Source organism: Rousettus aegyptiacus, unplaced genomic scaffold, assembly GCF_014176215.1.
Source record: "Rousettus aegyptiacus isolate mRouAeg1 unplaced genomic scaffold, mRouAeg1.p scaffold_m13_p_18, whole genome shotgun sequence".
Lineage (NCBI taxonomy): Eukaryota > Metazoa > Chordata > Mammalia > Chiroptera > Pteropodidae > Rousettus > Rousettus aegyptiacus.
In genome coordinates, this window is record NW_023416293.1 from 11,253,812 (window position 1) to 11,279,267 (window position 25,456).

At 38.6% G+C, this 25,456-nt stretch overlaps 1 protein-coding gene across 1 annotated transcript; it reads left to right on the forward strand.

The window, feature by feature from the left end:
• Positions 1-32: 32 nt before the first annotated feature.
• On the forward strand, positions 33-23,217 carry LYPLAL1 (lysophospholipase like 1). The gene is given in 8 exon segments (XM_036235447.1): positions 33-137; positions 5,085-5,141; positions 5,144-5,183; positions 12,870-13,039; positions 22,058-22,173; positions 22,934-22,967; positions 22,970-23,116; positions 23,119-23,217. Coding segments are annotated over 8 exon segments (708 nt in total). The 5' UTR covers positions 33-40; the 3' UTR covers positions 23,166-23,217.
• The last annotated feature ends 2,239 nt before the right edge of the window (positions 23,218-25,456 follow it).

Here is a 25,456-nt window from a genome sequence, read left to right on the forward strand (position 1 = left end):
CGGCCGCGGGGCGGGGCGCCAGACGGCGGCGACAGCGTCCATGGCGGCTGCGTCGGGGACGGTCCGCCCGCGGCGGTGCGTGGTGTCGCCGGCTGGGAGGCACAGCGCCTCCTCCCTGATTTTCCTGCATGGCTCAGGTGGATTACAGCTCGCGTCCCCGTTTTCTGCAGCTTGGGGGACATCCCCCCAGGCGCCCTCAGAGATGCCCCAGTAGGGAGCGGGCCGCCGGGCCCCTGTGGGGCGCGCTGGTCTCGGGAGAGGGTGGCTGTCCGCGCTCGCCCCGCGGCTGTGGACACGCACGCAGCCTGGGGACCTGTCCCGAGCTGTCCCCACCTTGCCTTTCTTTCTCCTACCTTGTGGCCATTGGCCCACTGTCCTCGCTGGCGGCCCAGGTGTCCCGCGGCTCCACCAGCTTCCGCCCCCGAATCCCCATCCCCAGCCCCATCCCCAGCCCCATCCCCATCCCCATCCCCAGCTCCATCCCCAGCTCCATCCCCATCCCCAGCCCCATCCCCATCCCCAGCCCCATCCCCAGCCCCAGCCCCATCCCCAGCTCCATCCCCATCCCCATCCCCAGCCCCAGCCCCAGCCCCATCCCCAGCCCCAGCCCCAGCCCCATCCCCATCCCCAGCCCCAGCCCCAGCCCCAGCCCCAGCCCCAGCCCCCCGAGTTCTCCAGTGCAAGCCTTGCCCTCCCGCATCCCTCTCCCCCAGGCCCAAACAGAGCCAGTTAGCAAGGTAAGTCCCCTGCTGGAGACACTGCTTCTCAGGGTCAGGTGTTAGCGATTCGAGCTTTCATCCGCGCTGGATTATTTCTTGCCATTTTTCGCCCCCAGTCTCCCATGCTAATGGAAGCCATTGAGATCCACCCTTAACTCCAATCATGTGCATTGACGGTCCCCTCTTCTGTAAGGCGCAGTGCCAGGGCCAGAGTGCCTGTCTCTCCGGTTCCTCCTTCCTCCCCCCCCCCCCACCTCCTGTAATTAAACACCCCAAAGTAGAGCACAAAGTCAAGTCTGAGTCTCAGAGACACATACTCTCCCGCTTACCTGCCTTTGGGAATGATACCGTTTCTTAAACTCATTCGCAATTCGCTGTGGTCGGTCTGCCCCACTGGGCCTTACTTGAGCTCCTCAGGAATAAGAACCTTGGCCCAGGGCAACTTCTTGGGAAATATGTGTGTTTTGGGGGGTTTTTGTTTGTTTTTTGTTTTGTTTTGTTTTTTAAGAAATGAAATGCAGTTGGTGTCCTGGGGGGGGGGGGCTACCTAAAGTTAAAAACAAAAACAGTTCAATTAGTTTGAGTCAGCAGGGCAGGGGCGATCACAAGATGGTGCATGGTTTAATGCCAAGTGAATCGTGAGGGGAAAATTGTGGTTAGGCTTTGTTAAGGCGATGGAGAGCTTGTCACACATGACAGAGAGCTTGGTCTTTCAGCTGAGACTTATCTGTAGGCTTGAGAGGATGGCGGGAATTGGAAAGGCACAGGGTAGAGACCAAGAAAGCAGGCAGTTGTGGGAAGTATTGTCATTTTGGAAATGAGTCCTGATTTGTCGAACAGTGTCCCCAAGGTCACTTGGCTGTCATCATAAAAGGTGGTGGATTTGGGACTTGAACCCAGATCTCTCTGACTCCAAAATCAGTGCTTGGAAAATGCAAGGTGAAAAAATTCGGAACTAGGATGTATTATTTTGGAAACGGAAAAAAGGGCCAACAACGTTTAAAGGGACTAATGAAATATATTTAGAAGGTAAAATGTCTACAATAATAACAAAGTTTTATAAATATGCGATTATTACTAACACAACTCAGGACTCCATTTATAAGCACTCAGAAATTCCCCAATACCATACTCCTTTTAATAAATAACTTAATTATTTTATAAGATCTTTAGAAAACACTCCTAGACTTTTCCTGGATTACTTTGCTTAAAGTAAGTATTCTTATTCTTTTCAGTTTCAAATCATGACTTTTTTATAACCTGTAACTATATATCTCTGAAATCAAGTTATATATACATTTTATATATTGTTTTTCCCTTTGTACTTTGAGCAAAGTATTACTCCAAAGAATTCTGCCAATTATACAAGTACGATGTACTTTCTGTATATTTAGATCTCCATTTTAGTAAATAAAATTCTTATTAAGAGTATGATTTTATATTAGACTTTAACATATGTGGTTGTTAGAGGAGATGTTTGGCTTCTGATTAATCCACATGTGGGCAAGCCAATTCTAATAGTTTTACCATACACTTGGAATAAAGTGCTTGCTTTCAAAAAAGGAGACTTCGTGACTAGGTGGATAGACGTTTTATAGCGTTCAGCTTTGCTTTTCAAGGTTGAAAAAGAGTGTTTAGAGGCAGATTTAGTGTTTGTGTTTATTTGTTTGTTTGTTTTAATCTTAAGAGCCCGAGGTTCTCATCTGGGTTACGTATGGCAGCCGTAAAGAACAAATAAGAATGTAAGTTATGTACAGCCAATTTAATGTGTGCCTTTCCTACTGCCAAAATACCAAAAAAGTACCTTTTTGAGGGATGATTAAAAACAAGTGATAGTTTAATTAGCTTTATTTGGCTTCCCAGATTAGATTAATTCACTCTATTATATGTTTCCTTAGGACTCTGTAGTTCTCATTGCGATGGTATTCATCATATTTCTGCTTACTGTGCTTAGGTGAGGTCCACGGAGGCCCAGACTACGCATGTCTTGCTTTCTCCCTAATTAGTCTCAGCCAGCTAATTGAGCTGGCTCTTAAAGTCCCCAATGACCTCTGTTGCTAATCGTAATGGGCATTTTTGGATCTTCCTCTTCTCTGAGCTGTCAGCAGCACTGGGCTTTGTTGAACCCCTCCCCCGGTTCCTTCTACCTCTATTTGTTCCTTCTGGTTTGTTTTGGGGACTCATCCTTCCCTATCTCGCCATCACTGTTGAGGTTCCTCCATATTTAGTCCTAGGGCCTCTTCTCGTCCTACATTTTTCTCCCTAGGCTAAACTCCATATAAGCCCATGGGATGCTATTTTTACCTATATACAGGTGATGCAAAGGCATGTCTCCATTTTAGGCCTCATTTGAGCTCTAGACATGTTTACCCAACTGCCTAGCAACCACTCAGTCGTTCATCCATCCATGCATTCAAGGAACGTCTGATACATGGCTGCTGTGTGCAAGGCACTGTTCCAGGCTCTGGGCGTTCAGCAGTGAAGAAAGCAAACGAAAATCCTTGCTCTCGTGGAGTTGACATCCGAGTGGAGGAAATATGTAGTAGAGGATAGTTCTATCCTCTGTGCGTAGTAGAGGAAGTAGAATAAGGAGGGCGGACAGTGTGGGGGTTTCAGTGCTAATAAGGTGACCAGAGCAGCGGAACCATCTGTCGTCCTCCAGGATGCAATGCCCTCTCAGTACCGAGGTATGACAGTGCCCAGAAGAATATTGTCAAGCAGGGAATTTGAGTTGAGGTTCCTGTCCAGAGTTTTGATTCGGGTTGTATTCCACAGACATGACTGATTTGTGTTTGGACTCAGTCTCCAGCCTCCTCTACTCCCTGGAGGTCAGACTGATATCACATGGTTCAAAGGCCCGGTCTGCTCGGTCTGCTCAGTCACATGGTTGGTCTCTCTGGCTGGCCCACTCCTCTCCTGAGTCATCACCCCGAGCAGAAACTGTCTTGTGGTTTGAGGGCCCTTCCATGAATAACAAAGACACTCAAATCACTCAGGAAATTCTAAAAGTTTAGAAGTTACCTCTTTCTTTGGAACTGGGGACAAAAGCTAGCCAAACTGTTTATTGCAGTTATTTTTAAAAGCATGGCCCTCGCCTCATCTGCATTCACCCATTCACCGCTCTTCCTTTTCTTTCTCTGCTTTTCGGGTCTGAGCTGTCATTACCGCTCCTTCCTGTAAAGCACTATGACAGCCAAGAGCTAAGATGGCTGAGTCTCAGCATCTGCCCGATGCTGCCCGAGGTGCTGTCTGCTTCTGCACTACGCTTTTCACCACCCCGTAGATCTTCGTTCAGACCGTTTAACACCTGTCTGTCAGACACCCGGTCTGCGCCAGTCCTGTTCTAGGCGTGAAATGGACACGCGTCTCAGTGGGTAAAACTCAAAATGAACCTCGTCTTGCACAGCGCACGTTCGAGGGGCGTTATCCCCAAGCCCCTGCACTGGGTCGGTTCCGAATACAGTGAGCCCATGCCACACCAGCGTCTCGTGTTTGTAACGGTTACGTTCATCTTTCACGTTTACGTGTATAATTATTGGACTGATTGATGTCTGTTTCTCACAATAAACTATATACTCTGTGGGACAAAAGATTCTCTCTCCCTCACCTTCTCATCGCTGCCTCTGGGCCTGACACATTAGTAGGGATTCAGTAGATAGTTTTTGAATCGATGTCTTAATGAATTGATTGATTAAAAAATTAAAGTTATTACCTTTAAAATTTCCCTTTCAGGACTATATAAGTTGGACCTCTGTTTCCTTCCTTCCTTTTTATTATTACTATTTTTTTAATGGAAATACACATATTAATTCTTACATTTGGTTAATTTTCAGCCTTAGAACATATCTTTATTTTAGGCCATGTAAACATGTTAGCAAATTAAATTCTAATTTCTTCAAGTTAAAACTGAAAGTATGTGGGATGCCCCCTTATGATGGATTTTATTATTTTAAAGAAAATTGATTTACATTGTTCCAACTATAAAAGTTTATAGGCACTTTAGGAATTTACTGTGTAAACTGAAGATAAGCAATGACAGTATTTAAAATCAGAAAAGAAAATAAAAGATTTTTTTATTTAGAAAAATTGATTGACTTTATTTTTCCTATTATACCCTTTAAACAGATGGGAAAACTCAAAACTCAATCTTAAACGAGGTCTTTAAAAGTGATCAATGGTGAAGTTAGTAAAATAATCAAAATTATTTCTACCTATTGGTGCCTGATCTATTAATGTATATTGATAAGTAGTCTCTGTACAGTTATTTTTATGCATAGATTTTTCCCCACCAAAGTTAAAAACTGCTTTTAAATACACCGTATTTTCACAATGTTTTATCTTAATCTATATTTTGTGATTCATCAGGTGGCTCTGGAACGGGACCGAGAAGGTGCATCAAGAAGGTCTTAAATCACAATTTAACGTCCAACACATAAAAGTTATTTACCCGACAGCTCCTCGCAGGTACGTAGTTGACCCCACAGCTCAGTATAATTATGTGCCATAAAGCATAAACAGGTGTACTAGCTAGGTGTTCTTTGAGCTTAATTCTGTTTTTAAAATATTTTAAATTGGGGTACTTTATGCCCAGATTTTTTTTTTTTTTTTTTTTTTTTGGTGCAATTACACTATTGAGTCACATTTTGCTGGGTAAGTGATTTTTTTCCCTCTTTGTAAAGCGTTCCCTGCTTACCTTGAACTTTGTCGCAAGCATGGCCTACAGGCCTCTGCTTCCTCTGGCCTGCAAATTGCTCATCTTTCTCACTCCCTTCCCCCCCCCATCCATCCCAAAAAAGAAACTAGCAATTCCAACGAACATAATCTTTTTAATTATCTAATTAACCCAGAGTTCATAGTCTTGAGAATAGGAATCCATGGCATCCTTTCTACCCTTAAAAGGTTTTAGAACTAATGTAAAGCTTTTGAATCAAGTAAACAAGAATAGGAATACAGAGTGGACTACCTAATAAACAGTTCACTTTACAGCCTGTAGATGCATGGTCACGTGGTTGATACAGTTTTGAAGTCAAACCACTGCTTTGTAATTATTAAATCGTTATCTACATTGTCATCTGTGCTGAACATATGCTTTAAACTGGGGTTTGCAAGTCCTTTTTGGCATAAGTGGACTACTGTGTGAGCCAATCTGATTTCTCTTTACCTATTCTTGATTTATTTTTGTGAATCAACTATGTGCTTATGCAAATGCTTTGCTTTATTTTTCTGTTAACTTAGTATTAAGGAGAAGTAGAACCAGACATTCATGGACTTTTTTTATACACCCATTAAGATTTTACTTAACCTCGGTTGACAGATGCGAACGAGGTAAAACAATAAAATGATATTTTTGTCGTGAGAATTAGCAGTCAAAAAAGTTATTTTTTAAATATAATTTTAGAGGCATTTAATAGTTTGATGGCACCAATAAGAGACCTAATAGTGACCGGGGGGTTATTTTTGTGCTGTAAGTTGGACGTCTTTGGAAATGTCCAAAGAGCTTGTCACTTGCTGTTGGTTTTTAAGGCAGTGCAGTTGGGAAGGAGAAAGACAGAGAGGATGGGAAAGATCAGTTCATTTCAACCTAAATAGAAATGTAATTGTCTGATAAAACCGAATGGAAGATCACTGGGAACGCGGTTCTGGTAAGGAATATTTTTCAGCTTATGAATTTTGTGTCTTCACCACTGCCAAAGATCTCTAGGCTAGTTTATCTCAAACTTGAGGCCAGAGATACTTCTGAGAGTCCAGAATTCTTCACGTACACTAAGAATTATTTGTGGGTACTGTTGTGATTTCGTAAAATATGAAATTATTGAAATAGGTCACTGATCTAATACCGGTTACAAATATTATGTAGTAACTTTGACGTTATATGTCTTTATATCCCGCAGCTATTTGAACAGATAATCAAACATTTTAGACCCGTTAACCAACAAAATATATGAGCTACATATGCAAATTTAAATTTTCTTGATGCCACATTAAAAAAAAGCAAAAAGAAACAGATAAAATTAATTTTAGTAGCATATTTTAATCAACCCATTAGATCCAAAATGTCATTTCAACATGGAATCAATAGAAACTTATTAAAACGCTATTTTGCATTCCTTTGTTCATTCCAAATCTTTGCAGTCTGGTGTGTATTTTACATATACAGCACATGTCAAGTTGGACGCTAATTAATTTAAATTAAAAGTTCAGTTCATTAGTTGTACTAGCTGCATTTTTAATTGCTCTATAGCCATATGTGGCTAGGGATGGCAAGGTTTTGACCTTAACAAAAGGAGTTACCAAGATAGTATGTTGGGGGCCACTGTTCTAGATCAAAACATCATTTTTACTTAAATTTCTCATGAGTTACAGCTCTTGAACTTGTAAGATTTTTTTTTTTTTTAATAAAATGATTTAAATCACTTGTTCTCAGGCAGGGGTGATTCTCCTTCAGGGACATTTGGCTGTCCTGGGAGACATTTTTGGTTGTCACAGCCCGGAGGAAGGGCAGCTTAAAAGGTGACTGGCATCTCGTGGGCAGAGGCCATTATGTCCCTGAACAACTTGAAATTCGTAGGACAGTCGCCGCTACAGAAATGATCCAGTCCCACATCTCAGCTGAGATGTCCCATTTTAAGCTACGCCTCTGCCCCTCACATACTAGATGATTAGTCTTGTTTCTCCTTCAAGGGGGAAAAAAAATGTTGCAGTGTGTTCAGCTGTTTATATTTTAGAAAAACAAACATCTGAGGTAATTACACTCTGAATGGCATTATTGTCTTTGAATCAATACAAAAAAAAAGTCGAGATTGTGTTTAAGAACGGGTCTTTGTGTACTAAGCTTCCTTTATTTTTAGACTTAATTTCTAGGTCAGAAACATTAAAAACAAAATTCAATTTTCTTTCAAAAGGCTTTCTAGTCTCAAATTTACCCTCTTGAGCATGGAGTTGTAAAGTTTTGCTTTCCTGTTTTCACTGGTTCCAAGATTTCTAAAATAAAGAAATACAGCCCGCATAATCCAGTGCAATTTGTAATTTCCTATTCTGGAAATCGAGCTCTTCAAAAATATTCAGAAAGAGTATATAAATATGTTTTAACTACAAACAGGATCTATCTGTGCTCTAGAATATTACATTTCAGGACCCAATCTTTGATCAGGCCACAGCAAATAAAATATTAAAATAAAACATATGTAATTAAGGATAATAATGCCAGTTAGTTTTCTTCTACTCATATGCAAATCAAATAAGTTTGTAAAGTACTCTTGTTGCTTTTCAATATCAACAGCAGAACCCTCAACTGACCTAGCAAAGTTATTTTGTGTTAAATATTCAGCAATTCGTACATTCTTTAGCTCTGCTGTATTTCACTGGTCCTTTTCCATATGAGAAATCAAATGTCATTGGTCAGGGATGCAAGACTTTTGACTTAAGATTTTCTAAATATCAGAAGGGGTCTTATAAACAGTATAACAAGCAAGACTGGTTTAATATTTTATCAGATTAGAAAATGGTTTTCAACATTACCGTGAAATCATTTTTCCTTTGTTTTATGAAAAACGCAGACATCACCAAGTTTTCATTCCAGATGTCTCAGACTCACAGAGCAGTTAGAAACTTCATTTAATATGTAATTTAAAATCTCAAGCTCTAAAACATTTTAGTTTTCAAATGCGAATCACATCTCTATTGATTGAAGCTTTTGTTGTCTCAGTTCGTCTTACATCTCATGGCTGTCAGGGAAAATATTCTGCACAATTTCCGTCTTCCGATACTGACACAGTCCTGTATGCGGTCCGCCTGGTGACTGTGCTACGTGCATTCGTGTGTCTAGAATTCTAGAAATGTCCATATGTGAAGGTAGTTACAGTATTGCTCAAGTCTTATATTTGCGTAGTCCTTTTTCTAAGTCGGTTTTTTAGGTACTAAAGAAAGGCTGTTAGAATCTCCAACTATAATTGGTCAGTTGTTTCTTTAGCTCTGATAGTTTCTCTGCATGTGTTTTTCAGTGATATTGTTAGGTGCCCGTGTGCGATTGTCTTCCTCATCAGTACCTACTTTTATCTTATGAAATGTTCATTTTTATCTCTGGTAATACTTTGAAGTGTACTTTGTTCGATAATAATATATCTGCTTTCCTGTGTCTACCATTTATATAGAATCTTTTCCCATCCATTTGCTTTCTCCTGGTTACTGTTGCGTAGTATGTTTTTGTCTACCTTTTTTACTTTTAACCTGTCTATACCATTACATTCAAATTGAGTTTTGTTTTGTTTTGTTTTGTTTTATAGTCAGCAGGTATTTGCGCTTTGTTTTTCTTCTTTAACCAATCTGATAGTCTCTGTCTTTTAAGTGATTTGTTTAGACCATTTGCATTTAATGTAGCTATTGATATGTTTAAGTCTGCTTCTCTTTTTCAGTCTTTTTCCCTTTCTGTCTTCTTTTTGGATTATTAGAGTTTTTTAATAGTTCGTTTTTATTTATCTATTTTTGCCTTTTTTTCCCTGTTACTTTAGAGATTACAAGATAGGTATCAAACCTTTCATTTATTTGGGTTTTTTTTTTTTACCACTTTACATAAAATGTAGAAAACTTACAACATAGAGGTTCCTTTATCCTCTCTTCATTTTGTTGTATGTATTTCATCTGTATACATTGAAAACTCTATCAAACAAAGCTTTGATTTTTGCTTTCAACAGTCATACATGTTTGAAAATGTAAGAGGAGAACAGTAGTCTATTATATTTACCCAGTTGCGGTCCATTACAGCGTATCAGTCCGTTTTGTTTAAATTGTAAATTGCCATTTTGGCTATAAGGTATTCCTTTCCTCGACCCTGCTTAATAGATGTTTTTAATCAGTTTAGTTAAGGGCATATTAAGTAAAAGTCAGCAATTAGCTTGCTGTGTTGATCTAAATGGAAAATATTGCTTCATTTCCATTTTTTTTTTCATTCTCTTAACTTAGACTCTATGTAACTGAAGTGCTCAATAAAGATTTTTATTTCTATGACATACTTTAATTGTATTTGTAATTAAGAGTTTTCTTGGTTTGGGTTTACTATTAGAATTTCCATTTTAAAAATAATAACAATTTTTAACAAGCCATTAATCATTTATATGATGACATATCGTTTCTCTTGGTTTCAAAAAAATTCTAAAAGTAATTAATAAGATCTACATAGTGCCTTGACTTTTTGATTGGCTATTATTTTATATGAAGTGCATGTTTATATTTTCATTAAACACATATTCCAAAACAGGGTTAGACACTTTCAATTCAGGTGTTATAAAGGCCTTTATTCTGTCATTTCAGATTTCTACCTGAAACGTGACATTAGGGACCCTCTCCTGATCCTAGTAGGTCTGTACTGTAAGCTCACGTCACTGGGAAGGAGCCCTACTAGAAAAAGCTATTTTGAATAAAGAGTTTTACTTTTTTGGTGTTTTAAATAGCACATTTAAATACCTATTAGTATGTCCAAACTTGTTTTCTTAGAAATATGTGCTTCAAAAAAATAAAAGCAACAAAAATATTTGACCTTTTCCTAGAAATCACAGTACAGATTTTAGAACAAATCAAGTCAAAAGGTGTTCAGAGCAAAATAAAACAATTGTAGATATTCTCTTATTTCTATCTGACACAGATCATCCAAGTGACATGAATGATTATGGACATTCATCATTCAACAAATACTGTCCTTGACACTGAGGGTGTCGCTGTAGAAAAGATAAAGGCTCCACTCTCAAGGAGTTCACACAGAAATGGGGGAAAAAAGAGGGAGGGAGCAGAGAGAGAAAGAAAGAGAGAGAGAGAGAGAGAGAGAGAGAGAGAGAGAGAGAGAGAGAGAGAGAGAGAGAGAGAGAAAATAAATATATTAACTTCGAATAGCAATAAATTCTGTTAAGACAGGCAAGTAGGATAATGTGATCGGGAGTCTCTGTGTGCGTTGTAGGGCAGGGGGAGGTATCCTATAAATGGCAGGCTTAAAGAAGCTTCCCCTGCAGAAGTGACATTTGAGCTGGGATCTCAGGGATCGGTGGGAGCCCACGATGCAGAGAGGTGGCGGAGAGCATTCCAGGTACAGGGACTGGTGGACGCAAAGCCCCCGGCTCAGTAATGAGATTGTCCGCTTTGCAGAAAAGCGAGAGGGAAACGCGCCGTGAATGCTGGGCTGCCTCTGTGCAGTGAGGACGAGGGACGGCTGGAGCCCAATGACGTTATCTTAAAGGTTATGAGTGGCTTCGATTTGATGGCTTCTGGGGAACACAGATCCAAACAGAACGTGGTATCCGGATGAATGTCAACTCTTTCTTTTTCTTTTTCTTTTCCAACCCTGGGCATTTTATTCAAGCTTAATACTTTACCAGTGTGTAATGGTTCGATTGATTGATTGATTGAGGAGCCACATAGATGTCTTTTGCCAAACATATTTATTTATTGTGGTAATGTCTGAGCAGTGTTATACCAGCTAATAAAGTGATTTATTTGAGGACGAAGGTGAATGAGTATAACATATGTACCAGTTTGTCAGCTATTTTAAAAGCAGTCTTACTTTTATGCTTCATTTAACAGTTACTCTAGCATCTTAAGAGAGTTATGCGTTCTCAATTATGTTTTCTTAGCAAAAGAGTTCTAAATTATTCTGTCTCATTAAAATTTCCCAATTATCTCCTTTGGACAGAATTTTAATTTCCTTAGAGAATAGAGGGAATTCAAAGCTACTATATTAGTAAAACTTCCGTTGGAATTTTACCTCGATGGAACATCTATCACTAATTAAGTAAGACACTGTCAAAGACGAAAGTAAAGCGAATGTCATTTTTTTCTATTAATGGCTGAATTCCCAGAATGATTCATATCTTAGCCTATGATATCACCCTTATTTAAGCGTTTAGACAGACAAACACAGAAATAACAGAATAAAATGAAAAGGGAAGTAGAAATCATTTAAGACAGTAACAGCTGAATTCAGCTTTAAAGTCGGTGGTATGTTCAGTTTTCATCCAGGAGATCATCGTGGCTTTGGTGGCAAATCGAATAGAGTTCAGAGTTTCATTTTGTCTGACAGTGACATTAACATTAGGCGGAAAGCACCTGCTCTCATTTTCAAAGTAAGAAGGTTGATCCTGAGAAAGGGATTCTGGGAGGTGGGAGGCTTGAACGCTTTCTGTCTTCTCTGTCCTTCTGATTCCAATTGACTTACCTCTCGTGAGCAAAGCAGCTGCTGAGGTCAGAAGGCCTACAGAAGTGGGGGAGAACTGAGGCTCTGTAGGAGCCCTTCTTGACAGATGGGGCAGGACCATGTCTTCTGTGCACCCCCTGGGAACCTGGGAGGACAATGGCGGAGAAGACTTAGGTGAAGGTCAGAATGTGGCAGGTGCCGGGGCGAGCTCCGTCTGCAAAAACACCTTTCCTCCTCTCAGGTTTATGTCATGGAATGTGAATTCCCAGGCAACCACGCAATATTAGGTAAAGTCCCACAAGGATTTTGAAGGGGAATTATTTGAAATTACTTTAAAATTCACTGAATATTGATAAATTTTGTAGACAAATAAGAACGATGTCTGAGAATAGGCAGGGCAAGTCTAAAATAGACACCGGCGGTGATGATGGCAGCGTGAGAGGGACCGCGTCACCCAGCCTCAGGACACACTCCAGACCCACCGCCACACGGTCGGTGTGACCCCGACACGGTGTGGATGAGCTGATCAGAAGAACACGAAGGAAAAAAGAGCCTTTCTCAATGACAAGAGCACTTCAAAAAAAGTAATTTGAAGCGGATGTTTCAAAAGTAGACCTGATTAGCCATTTTTTTTTAAATCGAGCAGAAAATATATATACACACACCATATACACATAATATATGTATATAAAATTTGCTTTTTGTAGGGTCTTTCTGGGGAATTTATGAATCTTAATAGATGAAGAGAATAGCGATGATGAACTAGCATTAGTAAATATTAATAAATTAATATAAATATGGACAAGTTAATGCAATATGCATGGGGATACTTTTAATATGAATTTTTTCATTTATGAAACATGGAGGAAATTAAAATTATTTGGTCAAAACACTAATGTTTTAGAAATTAAAACATCCATTTTAAGATCATTCCCTTTTTTTCTTTCTTTTTTCACGTTTTTCGTTTTAAACAGGCCATCTACTCCTCTGAAAGGAGGACTCTCCAATGTATGGTTTGACAGATTTAAAATATCTAATGACTGCCCAGAACGCCTGGAATCCATCAACGTAATGTGTGAAGTGCTTACAGATGTGATTGATGATGAAGTAAAAAGTGTCATCGAGAAAAATAGGATATTAATAGGTAAGACCTTTAAATGTTGGTAATTTAATTTTTTTTTCACTTTTGCTTAATTCTATACATTGAACTTCACATGGAATATTATCTAAGGAGCACTCGTATATCATTTGACCTGTTCACAATTTCAGATAAACTTATTAAGGGATTTAAAGATATTAGAATTCTAAACAACAGCTCATGAAACTTGAATTCACTTTATTCTCAATAGTCACATGATTTGAGAAACTCATGTTTAATTTTCAGTTATTCATTTCTATTTTAAAAATAATTTATTTTAATCAGCTTAGGTTTTATAAATATATTTAAGCTATATTACCATGATTAAGGTAGAGTTCACAGTCAAAATAGAACATCAAGTTCACAAACAGTAAACTCTTCAGCGATAATATCACAGGAATAAGGTATAAACTTTCGTTAAACATCTTTAGCAATTTCTGTTCCCAAGGGAATATAACATGCCTTTACATAAGCCCTTTATCCTGCTTATTATCCTTTTCTATAATCATCCAATACATAAACTATCAAATCTCTATAATACATACAGAATGAGATTGACTGTTTAGAATGCGGCCGGCAGAAAACATACTTTGGCAAGGGAATTTTTTAAACATAACTATAATGAGTTGCGTTTCATGAAATCATAAAGCAAATTATCTGTCAAGTTCTAAAGAACATTAAAATGCACATTGAAATTCCTTATAGACAGAACTTGCATAAATTAGTAAACTTCCTTTGTGTTTATTGACGCGCTGAACTATTGGTTGAGCTGAGAGGCTTCGCGTCATGATGAATTTTTCTGCCTTGCTTTCGGCTTCTACAGTAGTGTCCTCCAGCCCTGCGACACCGCTGTTCTGTGCCTCCGGTTCCTCATCTATATTTACCTCTGCGTCTCTCTGTTTCTGTGTATCTGCGTTTTAACGGCTACATTTAACTCTAATAGAAATAAGTATAGACCATGACGGGAGGACTGAGGGGAGCACAGGGAAGGGCACCCAACTCAGTCCAGGGGAGGGTACAACATAATCACAAGACGGAATCCGAAATGTCTGAAGGTATGACCGACTCCATCATTCAACCGTTGACCAAATCTTTTCTAAGTTCCTGCTGTGTGCCAGGCAATGTGTTATATGCTCGAAGGGACACACAGCTAAATAAAACAGAACCTATCTCACGATTGCTTACAGCCTGGAAGGGCCCAGGAGGTGCCTCCCAGTGGCGACATAGTACCAGCAGGCCAGCGATGTGTGTGCCCTTAGGCAGTATGACTGACAGCTCCTCCAAGAGAATGGTCATGCGTATTATTATTATTTCCCAGGACCTACCACAATTCTTGGCACGGAGCAAATGCTTAGGAGGTTTATGAGGCATGGCGTGACGTGATCAGTGAATCTATGATTTGAGTAATTGAATATCACAGGAATTCAGATGAAGAAGAGATCAGATGTCTTTGAGGCTGTTCGAGAAGAGTTTAATAGGAAGGTAGCAGGGGCATTTGAGATTGTGAGAGGCATAGGTAAATAAAATTTTCGATGAAATAAAGCTGATTTCAAATAAAATAAAAATTTAGCTATTATAGTTTAGAGGTCTAGGCGTAGAGAATGGTACGAACGGCACATAGGAGTGGAAAAAAGTAGAGCTGGTTGTTTTCATCGATCTGAACACTGGGCGGTTTTGGAGGACAGTTTGTGGTCGGAACAGAACACGCCTCATGGACGCCGAGCTGGACTGAGGCTGAAGAGCATAGTGATGGAGCGGCAGGAACAGGTTCCACTCGAACGTCCGCCGGTGCCTCGCCGGCCCGCCACGGAGCTGCCCACACCGAACCTCTGCTTCCTCATCGGTGAAGTGGGAATAATCATGCGCTGTCTGTATTAGGAGACGATGCTTGTAAGATGCTCGGCTCCGTCTAGGCTCTCAATAAATGCCATCTACTCTCCCTTTTATCTCTTATTCTATAGGTAATTAGTGAGGAATGATTAAAGAAGATATTCGAGTCATATAGTTAATTAGAACTGTGCTTTAGAAAAGTTTTCTGGCAGGAGGGGTAAGTGGAGAGATGTGAAGTTGGACGTGGAAAAACCAGTTGCTGAATTTAATTTAATTTAACGTTATGAGGTAATGAGATCTGGAAGTAATATGATGAGTGGGAAAAGGAGAGATTGGGATAAGAAACGGCTTTAACATAAAACTACAAAATCGTCACACGTAAAGAAGGAAGGAGATGCGCTAATTCACTTACGTTAAAGCGTTTATCCCATGAGTTGCAACTGCCATCTACTTGTTCCTTCTGCCTCCCCACAGCCATCAGTTACTCCATCTTGTTTATCTTTGAAAAGAGACAGGATTGTTGTGAAGTCAGAGAGGTAAGAATTTTGAATCTAGGTTTTAACTTCATTTCAAAACCCATGATTCCTCCATTTAACCGAACATTTTTAAGACTTAATAAATATTGTCAAATTCCTTTCGCCAAAAAATTATACAAGTTGACCTTTTACCACTTGTATTAAAATGTCCATCTTATTACACCCTCACTGAATAATCCATATTGTTGTGAAAAATCTTTGCTGAAAATAAGTAAAGAAAAAGTGGCAATTAATTTGCACTTACGTTCCTTCCAATTCTGTTTGTTATATTTTGACACACAAAAAAGCTTTTTTAAGTTGTCCAGTAATCTTTTATGATTTTTTTCCTAATAATTTATCAGTTTAGGAAGGTCTCCAGAACTTGAATAAATATTCAAATAGATTTTCTACTGCTTTTCTATAATTTTTTTTTTATTTTAGAATTTGTAAAAGAGAGCCTTTTCCCTAGCTTGAAATGTGAAAGAGACTACAAAAGTCCAAGTCCAAGGTCATTTGTCCTTGTTACCTATACTATTAGTTAACTAGCCAATGAATGTAAATCTTCAGTAACGATTCTGGAATTAAAACATATACCCCACAATGCACGTGATTCTTGACCTCTATACGACGTTAGTTATAGAAACTCCTTTTGTCTCTGCTGGATTCTTCACATAGCTTAGCTCTCGACGCATAGAGAAAATAGCATTCTAGTCCTGTAGGGAATTTTTGTTGCAGTTATTTGCCATATCAATCTAACCAAGTATCTCATTTATTTGAAAAGGTGGCACAAGAAGCTATATTAGAATATTATGCATTAGAGTATTTATACATACGTTCCCTGAGTTATGGATATAACTGCAGGTGCTCTAATGCAGCCGATGGCAATTTAACATAGTGAAGAACTTGGCCTTGGACTCAGACTGCGGGTTTCTAACCCCTGATTCACTACTTTGTAGCTATAGAATCTCCTTAACCTCTTTAGAGTTGTGATAACGGAATTAGTTCATCTGAAATACTTACAAATGCGTCTGGCACGTAATGATGAAAATGTTTTCCTGCGGATTCCACCTGGCCCGTGGTCACCCCAGATGGGCCAGGCTGGACCTGGACCAGTGCTACCGTCACAGGCTCCCGGGTGGCTCATCGCTTCTTCCCTACCGGCTGCTTTATTTTCCATCAGGGCTGGACGTGCTGTGTGTCCTTCTTTTTCATTGCTCAGAGGTGATATACACAGAAGTTACTGCTTAATATTTTTCTGCTGTTTTATATGCTTTCGTGCAGTGTCTATTAAGGTACATTTTAAGTTAGTAAGATTTAAGTGCTACTCAGAACATTTGAATGAAGAAGGGATTCAGTGGGAAGTCAAAGAAAAATGCATTCGCGATTTCGAAAAAATGTTTGTTAAACGCACACACCTTAGTCAAGTTAGATTATTTTTAAAAATTAATTATAAAGGAAAAATTAGAGAATCGTAAGACTGAAAAGGAAAAAAATGGAGATAATAGGTATACAGACTGTGTTTATTGATTTTGTTTAATATGTGTTAAAATTTCTGACTTAATATTATACACTATGAGGTCATGGAGCCCTTGTCTCGGAGATTATAATCACAACCAGTGTAACTTTGTAAACAAAACTTTTCTATATTTTAGTAGGTGGGAGCCAAATCTTTTTCTGTGGTTTTATTTCAATCAGTGGCATTTTATTAAACTTAGTTTGAAAAGCAATTCTTTTTATAGTATATGGTAGTCAACCTTTTCTGGGTAGTCTACCTAGCTCGGTCAGGTCAGAAACGGTACTTCTCATATTAAATTCAGTCTCCAAATTGTTAATAAAAACTTTAAGCCCTGGAGTACCAACAAAACTATCAAAATGTTATAGTCTAATGAAGGAGATACAGAAGTAAAGTGTTCTAATACAATGCCAGTATTGTCAAAATATGTACAAGGTACAGTAGGAACATTGAGAAAAGAACAAGTAAATCTTTTGGGTATTTAGAAACTGCTTCTTAGAAGAGATGACCTTCCAACTGAGTTTTAAAAATGAGTCAGAATATGACTGGTCAACAAGTAGGGAAGTAATATCCATGCAAAAAAGCAAGGGGCACATCCACATCTCTCAGGAAACGCTAGTTTGGTATGCGCTCCAATCCCTAGAACTTTTGCATTATATACAGAGGGTGATGTGATCAAATGTGTATTCTGGAAAGATTGCGCTTACAACGCCACGGAGGGCTGACCAGTCTAAGAGCCAGGAGAATAGCAAGAGGACTAAGTGCAGCAGATCCGGCAGGAAAGAATGAGGAAAGACTAACACATACTCTGTTTCAAAATTTGGGGAACACAAGGGTGATAATGATACTTAAAGACATGATAGTCGACTGCAGGTGTTAGCTGTGAAAATGAATTCTTCGTTTTCATCAATGAAAACATGTTTCTTTGTTAATGAAAAAATAAACTTTGGTTAGATGGGAAGAATGGGGCAAACGGTTCCCTCCCTACCCCAGGGTCAGTGTGCAGGACATGTTCCGTGAAACTGTGCTGCTTAGAGACACTTGTGAATCCTCACTCTCTGCATTAAGAATATCAGATATAAGAAGTTTATTCGATTCTATATATCGATAGCATACACGATTCTACAGAGGCTATGATAAAAGGGAACACACAAGCAATAAGATAGCAACTCTCAAATTACTTTCTGAATGTTGTCAGTATAATTATTAGTAACACTCGAGTTCAAATCCTGTATTCTGAGAACATTAATAATATTACATTATCATGTCTTCTGGTTTTATGAATATGTCGAGAGTGCCCAGTGTGCGGAATGCAAGCCTATTTTATAGTATCATCTGCCTCTCTGTTTATGTCTGTCTGGAAACTCTTCAGTTCCTTCTGGTATTTTCTGTACAATGCGGGAAATCAAAAGGGAACATGCATATCATTTTTCCTGTGTATGTTGTTGTGCTTAAAGCGTGTGTACAGTAGTGATCCTACTAGAGTAGTTGATGTGTACATGACAGTTGACAGGTTTTGATTCACCATTATGTATCATAATATTTCATACTTAGTGTTTAAATTATACGAGTTGTTTTCATATATGGTGTCTCTCGAGCGTTGTAATGGGAAAATAGGAAATTATTATTCTCATTTCAGTTATGATGAACATAAAATTCAAAGAGATTACTGGCTATTGTAAAACAGAGTTCAAACTGGAACCCAGATCCATTGACTTAGTCAAGAACCTTGTAGGGGATGAGATTCCTTTTTTGGCCACTAGGTGGTGATAATTTGTTGTTAAGAGAAAAATTGATGTAATTTAGGTTTGACTTTGATCTGAGGTGTATAGAACCTGACTACTGATATGACTAGATGATAAGAATTTTGGTACTGTGAGCATACTATCAGAATCTTGAAGCAGGGATAACCAGGTGCTTCTGGAATTACACCTGAGCAATTTACATGGATGCTCTAAACACCCATCATGAGGGAAGTGGTGAAAAGATTATGGTCTATTAATACAAATGAATATTATGTGACCATCGAATGCTGTGTATATATACACAGAAGGCATCTACTACCTATGCAGTCAATGAACACAATATAATTATGGAGTTTTGTGATTCTGTTGAAAGACTTTCAAATCGAAAAGTCTCTTATATTACATGAAAGAAAAAGTAAGGTATAAAATTGTACATTTAGAGTGTTTAACTGTTGAAACGCAATTTTAAAACCACATCAAAATTATGTATGAGTAGCGAAATTTTGGTTGACTCACTTCTGCCCATCTGGTGAGACACTTTGCATAGTGGGTGTATACTAATATATTAATTTTATAAGATTTAAAATAAAAATGAAAGAGTAGTTGGAATTACCAAGACAAAGCCTAGCACCAGAATTTCCAAGCTTTCTCGTCCTGACCTTATACAAGTTTCTTCTGAAGCTTTTTCTTAGAGCTAAAACTTATGAGTGATAGCATTTTGCTACTTTCTTTTAACTGATATATGTCTTAGTTGAACAACTTGTGGTTCTTCAACAATTATCAGAACTTTAAAGACATGGGACTGCTGTTCTCACGGCTTCGTAAAGAAGATAAATATTTTGTTTATCCTATAACTTGGTATGAGAGAAAAATATACAAATACATATATATTTCCAAATCTTTTGACTATCACAACTGACTCTGAAGGATAATTGTAGTGTATAAATTAAATGGAAGAATTGTTGAAATTTTCAGGGAGGGTAGATTTTATTGTATTTTAAAAATCCTATTCAATAGTTAATAAACTTGAATTCTAAGTATTTTTTCCTTCGGATTTTGTTTTCAAAGAGATTGTTTTATTTTTCCCAGCATAGTTTATATATATATACATATATATATATATATATATATGTATATATATATACAGTTTCTGTTTTATTTTATTTTAAGAGTTCATAAAAGCTAGGTTTATTATTTTTTTAACATGTTTTATTCAGCTTGTTAATCTTACATGTCTGTTGAAATGTTAACTCTTGACATTTTAATACTTTGCTAGCAACTATAAATATACATTATAACCATTACCTACAATGAGTTTACTATTTGGTATTTACTTATTGAACAGTATATTTTATATTGCATTTTAGACATTTAGATGGAAATTGAATTCAGATAACTAGCCCTTTGTTTTAAATTTCTTTCTGTTAGAAAAAAATACACAAAGTCCCTTTCATCGTAGTGTCCGATGCTAAAGGTGATTGCACTGTCACAATGGCTGCTGAAAAATTGCAGATCACTTTATGGTATTATAAATGAGTGAGGGGCTTGCATTAAATTTTTAAATAATAAGATTTCAGTGAGTACATTTTTCTTCCTTGTAAACTATGAGAATTGAGCACGAGGCTACACGTTGGCAGGATTCATTGACGTTTGTTCATGATGGCATTTCACAATTGGGAGGGTGTTTTCTTGTTGTTAGGCTGGTCCCATCAGGGGACTCTGAAGCCATGTGACGTGATTACATTGCCCTGGCCAATAAAAATGAAGCGATGGAGGGGGTGATTTGAAGTGTAAAATATTCTCAATAAGTATGCTTTTAAAATATGTTTTCATTTGCTAATTTACTTTTTCACACTTTATCTTGTGATGTGATTTTTAAGACATCTTTATCACGTTAAAAGGTTACATTTAATGATCTTAGCTTCAACATTATCTTTTTACGAAATATCAATTTTATTTTTGCTCCATTTATGAATTTTAAAGCCTTTTTTTCGATTTTTGGTGCAGCTTAGATTACCTAGAACTTCATCGTACAATATGATAACCCTTAGCCACATGTGTGACTATTTAAATTTAAATTCTTTCAATGGTTTTTAAATTTAATATTAGTTTAAATTAAATTAAACATTTAGTTCCTCAGTCACACTAGTCACATTTAATATGTTCATTAGGTAAATTTAGCAAAAATATGATTTAAGCTCTTGAATTTCTCCAAAAAATAAAAACTTTATTTCTGTAGCCTTGGTATCTATAACATGTGGATTTCTCTTAACTCATCATCTTATTTTCACTTTCTGTTCTTACCCATTACACTTAATTTCGAATCATCTGCCTTACAGCTATTGATATTTTTCTAAGGCTGCGATTCTCATACATTCCATTGATGGGTAATAGAGCTTTGAAAAATTAGACACATGCTTTGAGATTGCATTTGTGGGTCTGGGGCTGAGTCTAGCAATCTTTGTTTTAAGAAGCCAGATTTAGAAATCACTGGCTGGGACACACCAACCATTCACGCCTGTACTTTCTAAGCTTTGCTTTAATGTCAAACCGGATCACCAAAAAGCTATAGGTCCTGATGACATAAATCTGTCTCCTTGCAGAAATTTATCCTTATGGAACTGCTATTGACATTGTTCATTTATTCAATAAATATTTACAAAGCACCTACTATGTGCCAGCAGGCACTGTTCTCAGCATAAGGAAGATACCTCAGTGACTAAAGCAGACATTAAATGTCCAGTCATATCTCCACTGACTAGCACAGTGTTTGGCATACAAAAGATAATAAGGTTTGGCAAATGTTGTAAATCAGTTTCTTAAAACTTTTCTAAAATTTTCTATAAGTGTATATGTTTTAATTATATTATCATGTCAGTTTCCAAAAAAGGTTTTAACTAGCTAACCAAATTTTTGACCATGTTTCCTAACTCAGAGATCACTAAATATCTACTTTATGGCAGGCAATAGAAATATAACTCCTGATGCATCTGATAGTTTGGCAAATAAGAGAGAATATGCATGTTATCAATTCTAGCTGCAATGTGAGGACTCACCATTATAAGCAAAATATAAGTAAACATTAGACATTTAAATAAATAACATGTACTATGACTCATATTTTGTATTATGATAAATATTTTTGCTCGGTAAACATGATTTCTTTGTTTGATTCGAGCTCCTTTTATTACGAATCTCTCACCAGTGGCCGTATAGATGGGACGCCATGACTTACTCACAGCAGCTCTTTCCTAGTGAGTTCTAAAGTGAACTAATAACCTCGTAGCGCTCTGTTTCTTTAACGGTCTCCACGTATTTTTTTTTTTAAATGTTTATGGAAGACCGGCACAGACATAGCTTCTTTTAAGTTATTGTCGCCTATGTCCTGCGATTCTGATAAGTGAATTTTTGCTCCTTTTAGGAGGATTTTCAATGGGGGACTGCATGGCGATGCATTTAGCGTCTAGAAATCATCAAGATGTGGCAGAAGTTTTTGCTCTTTCCAGTTTTCTGAATAAATCATCTGCTGTTTACCAGGTAAGTTTCAGATTTTTAAAAAATGTGAAATATTCGCACGTTGAAACTAAAACAAAAGCGATAAGTAATGATAGTTGATGCACAGAGCATTTCTGGGAATTCATGGCCAAATTAGTCATATGATTGAGTCCAGCTGTTTATTAATGTTCAGAAAATGCCCTGTACAAAGCAGGTATCAAAAGGGAAAGATAAAAACAATACGTGTAGGGAATTTATGTACCTTTTTATATATTAAACCTGTACACACACACACACAGACAATTACAGCCAAGTTTGCTTGTGATGTCATGAACAGAATCAAAACAAAGAATCAAGTACACTGCAGACAGCTGTCTCACAGCGATAATAATTTATGAATATGATCCATTTGTGTCGCAGCTTCGTTACCAAATGGAGAAGCAGCAGATCTAGAAATGAGAAGTACAATGTCCTTTCCCCTTGATTGTACCCCAGCTCTGCGTTCCTCCTGCCTTCCACTCTATGTGAAGGCGTTTGTCTTCTCAGGTCACTGGGTTTCTTCAGGAAATGCGTTGATCATTTTTGAAACAGTCCTCCGGAGTCAATGCAGGCCACGTACAACACAGCTCAAGAGGTGCCAGTAGCTAGCCGCCCCCCGGCCTGGCCCACCAATGCCTCTTTGTTTCCCTTTAAACGTTGAAACTTTGGTAAAAGTGGAATATTCTTGTTTTCTCTGATTTCCAAGATTGATGTTCTTCAATGAATTTCTCAAACTTTTCCGTTTTCGTATCCTCGTTTCTAGGGTGTTCAGATAAGTGATAGAGTGCTCCCCGAATTATTCATGGCGCTGCCGATAAGTTAGCTCCTCGCGCTTGGGCTGAAGAGACCAACTCACTGTTGAAAGCTCGAGGAGTGAGCACGGAGTTTCATAGCTTCCCGGGTCTTCAGCAGGAGCTAAGCCAAGGTGAGCTAGAAAAACTGAGGTCGTGATTCTCACGAAGCTACCAGGAGAAACGGAAAGGCAAAATGAATGAATCAAGATTGATTTGTCGATGTAGATGGAATGTCTTTGTGAAAAGTGACCTTTGCTGCCAAATCATAGATTTATCACCGATAATTAAAATATTAAGAAATATCATCAATTTGCTGACTTATTTATTAGCTATTCAAATGCTTAGCACCATGGAGAATAGTATAATCTTATTAATGGTAAACATTAGTTTAGACAGATAAAACTATATATTATTTTGAAATACATTTTTTTGTAAATATTTCTAGACCTTGTAAGTAATTAAACATTTACATTTAAACAGTAATTCCAACTAGTTTACATAACGGCAATGAGAAAACAGGAAAAGACCAATCATGGTGTCCTTTTATCTTTCCCACTGCTTTGTTTAAATCGCCTTTGCAAAGCTACCCCAGGTCGTGTAGTTTTCGACAGATTAACATTGATACTCAAAGTCCTTAAAGCAGTTTGACATTATCTCAGTTGATCCTCCTAAGAGCTTGGTGAAGTAGATTGAGTAATTGTTATTGGTATTCGACAATAGGGCTCGAGGATGAGAGACTTGCCCAAAGCCTCGAGAGCCACACCGCCTGGCACCCGGTCCTCCCGCTCCTCGGTGGAGCTGGCCGCCGCCCCAGATCGCTGCCCTGCTAGTCCTACAACGCCAGCCGAGCTCCAGGTCCTTGCCCGACACCCGGTATGACCAGTCTTTTCCATTCTGTTCACTCTGGTGTGCGGAGAGTAGCATCACATTGTGATTTCTCCATTGTGTTTTCCTAATGATGAACGATTTTAAGCAATTTTTGCATACCTATTTGTGATCTGTCTAAACTCTTTGATAGTTTCTCTATTCAAATCTTTTGCCTGTTTTCCTTAGGCTGTTTGTCTTGTTGCATTGTTAGAGTGTTTTTTATGAATAGTAGATACAAATCGTTATTTTGCAAATGTTTCTTATTTTAGTCTTTGGCTTGCGTTTTTATTTTTTCCCAAGGTAATTCGAAGAGCAAAAGCTTTTAATTTGGTGAAGTCCTGTTTATTCATTTTTATTTATGTTTTTGTGCTTTTGATGTCATAGTTCAGAAATCTTAAGAAAACCAAAATCACTAAGATTTTCTCCTACGTTTTTTTTTTTTTTTTCTAGTCGCGTAGCTTTAGATCTTATATTTAGTCTGTGATCAGTTTCAAGTAAATTTTTGGATACGGTGAGAGTAAGTGTCCAGGGTCATGTTTTGCATATCCAGTTGCTCCAGCATCGTTCGTTGAAAAGACTGTCCCTTGTCCACTGCGTCACCTTGATAGTCTCTGGAAGTCCAGCCATTCATGAATATCCAGGTTAACTTCCAGACTCCGTTATGTCCCATGGATCTATTTATCTGTCTTAATGCTAATTACCACCCTGACTTGCCCACGGTAGCATTACGGTACGTCTTGAAATCAGATCGTTTACATCCTGTAATGTCGTTACTCCTTTTTAAAGTCACCGTGACATCGTTTGTACGTATCCATGTACTTTTTCCAGTGCTCTTCATTCCTGGTAGAGTTTCTGATTTCCATGTGGTATCATTTTCCTCCTGCCCGAAACGCTTTCACATTTACGATCGCGCAGGTGTCTCCTGCTGTTAAATTCTTCCAGCCTTGGCATGTCTAACAAAGCATTATTCTGCCCTTAGTTTTGAAAGATACGTAGGATCCTAGGTTGAGAGGGTTGTGGTTTTTTCCCTTTAATTACACTAACGCTCACCCACGCCTGTCCCCTCCTGAGGTGGCGCCGGGACAGCGTTTGTGTCAGGACCAGTATTGCCCCCGACTCAAGCCATGCATCTCTGAGTCTTCTGGCTGATACTCGCTGGGCGGCGAGGTTTTACTAGCTGGCTCGTGGGCACACACACTCCCCCGAGCCCTCTGTGACCCCCAGCGACCGTTCCTCCCGCTCTTTGTGGATGGCTCATGCGTTACCCCTACTCATCTGATGATCAGCACTTTGCCGAGGCCGAGGGGACCACTGCAGCTCTCGCTGGGCACCCAGCCCAGTGTCCCCAGGGGGCTTCATCTGGGTCTCCGTCCCCACAGTGCAGCCTGGAACCTCCCTTCACACGCGGAGCTGGCCGTTTGCGGAACTCACCTCGTTTGTCTCTCCTTCCCGAGGGATGACCGCCCTGGCCTGCCAGTGTCTGTTATCTGAAAACATGTTATGTGGTCCAGCCTGTTGGTTTCGGGTCAAAGAATAGATCTGGTCCCTGTTACCCCATCTTGGTTATCTTGGTTGTGAGCAGAAGCTCCATCATTGCTCTTTTGTTTAAATTTATAAACTCTAAC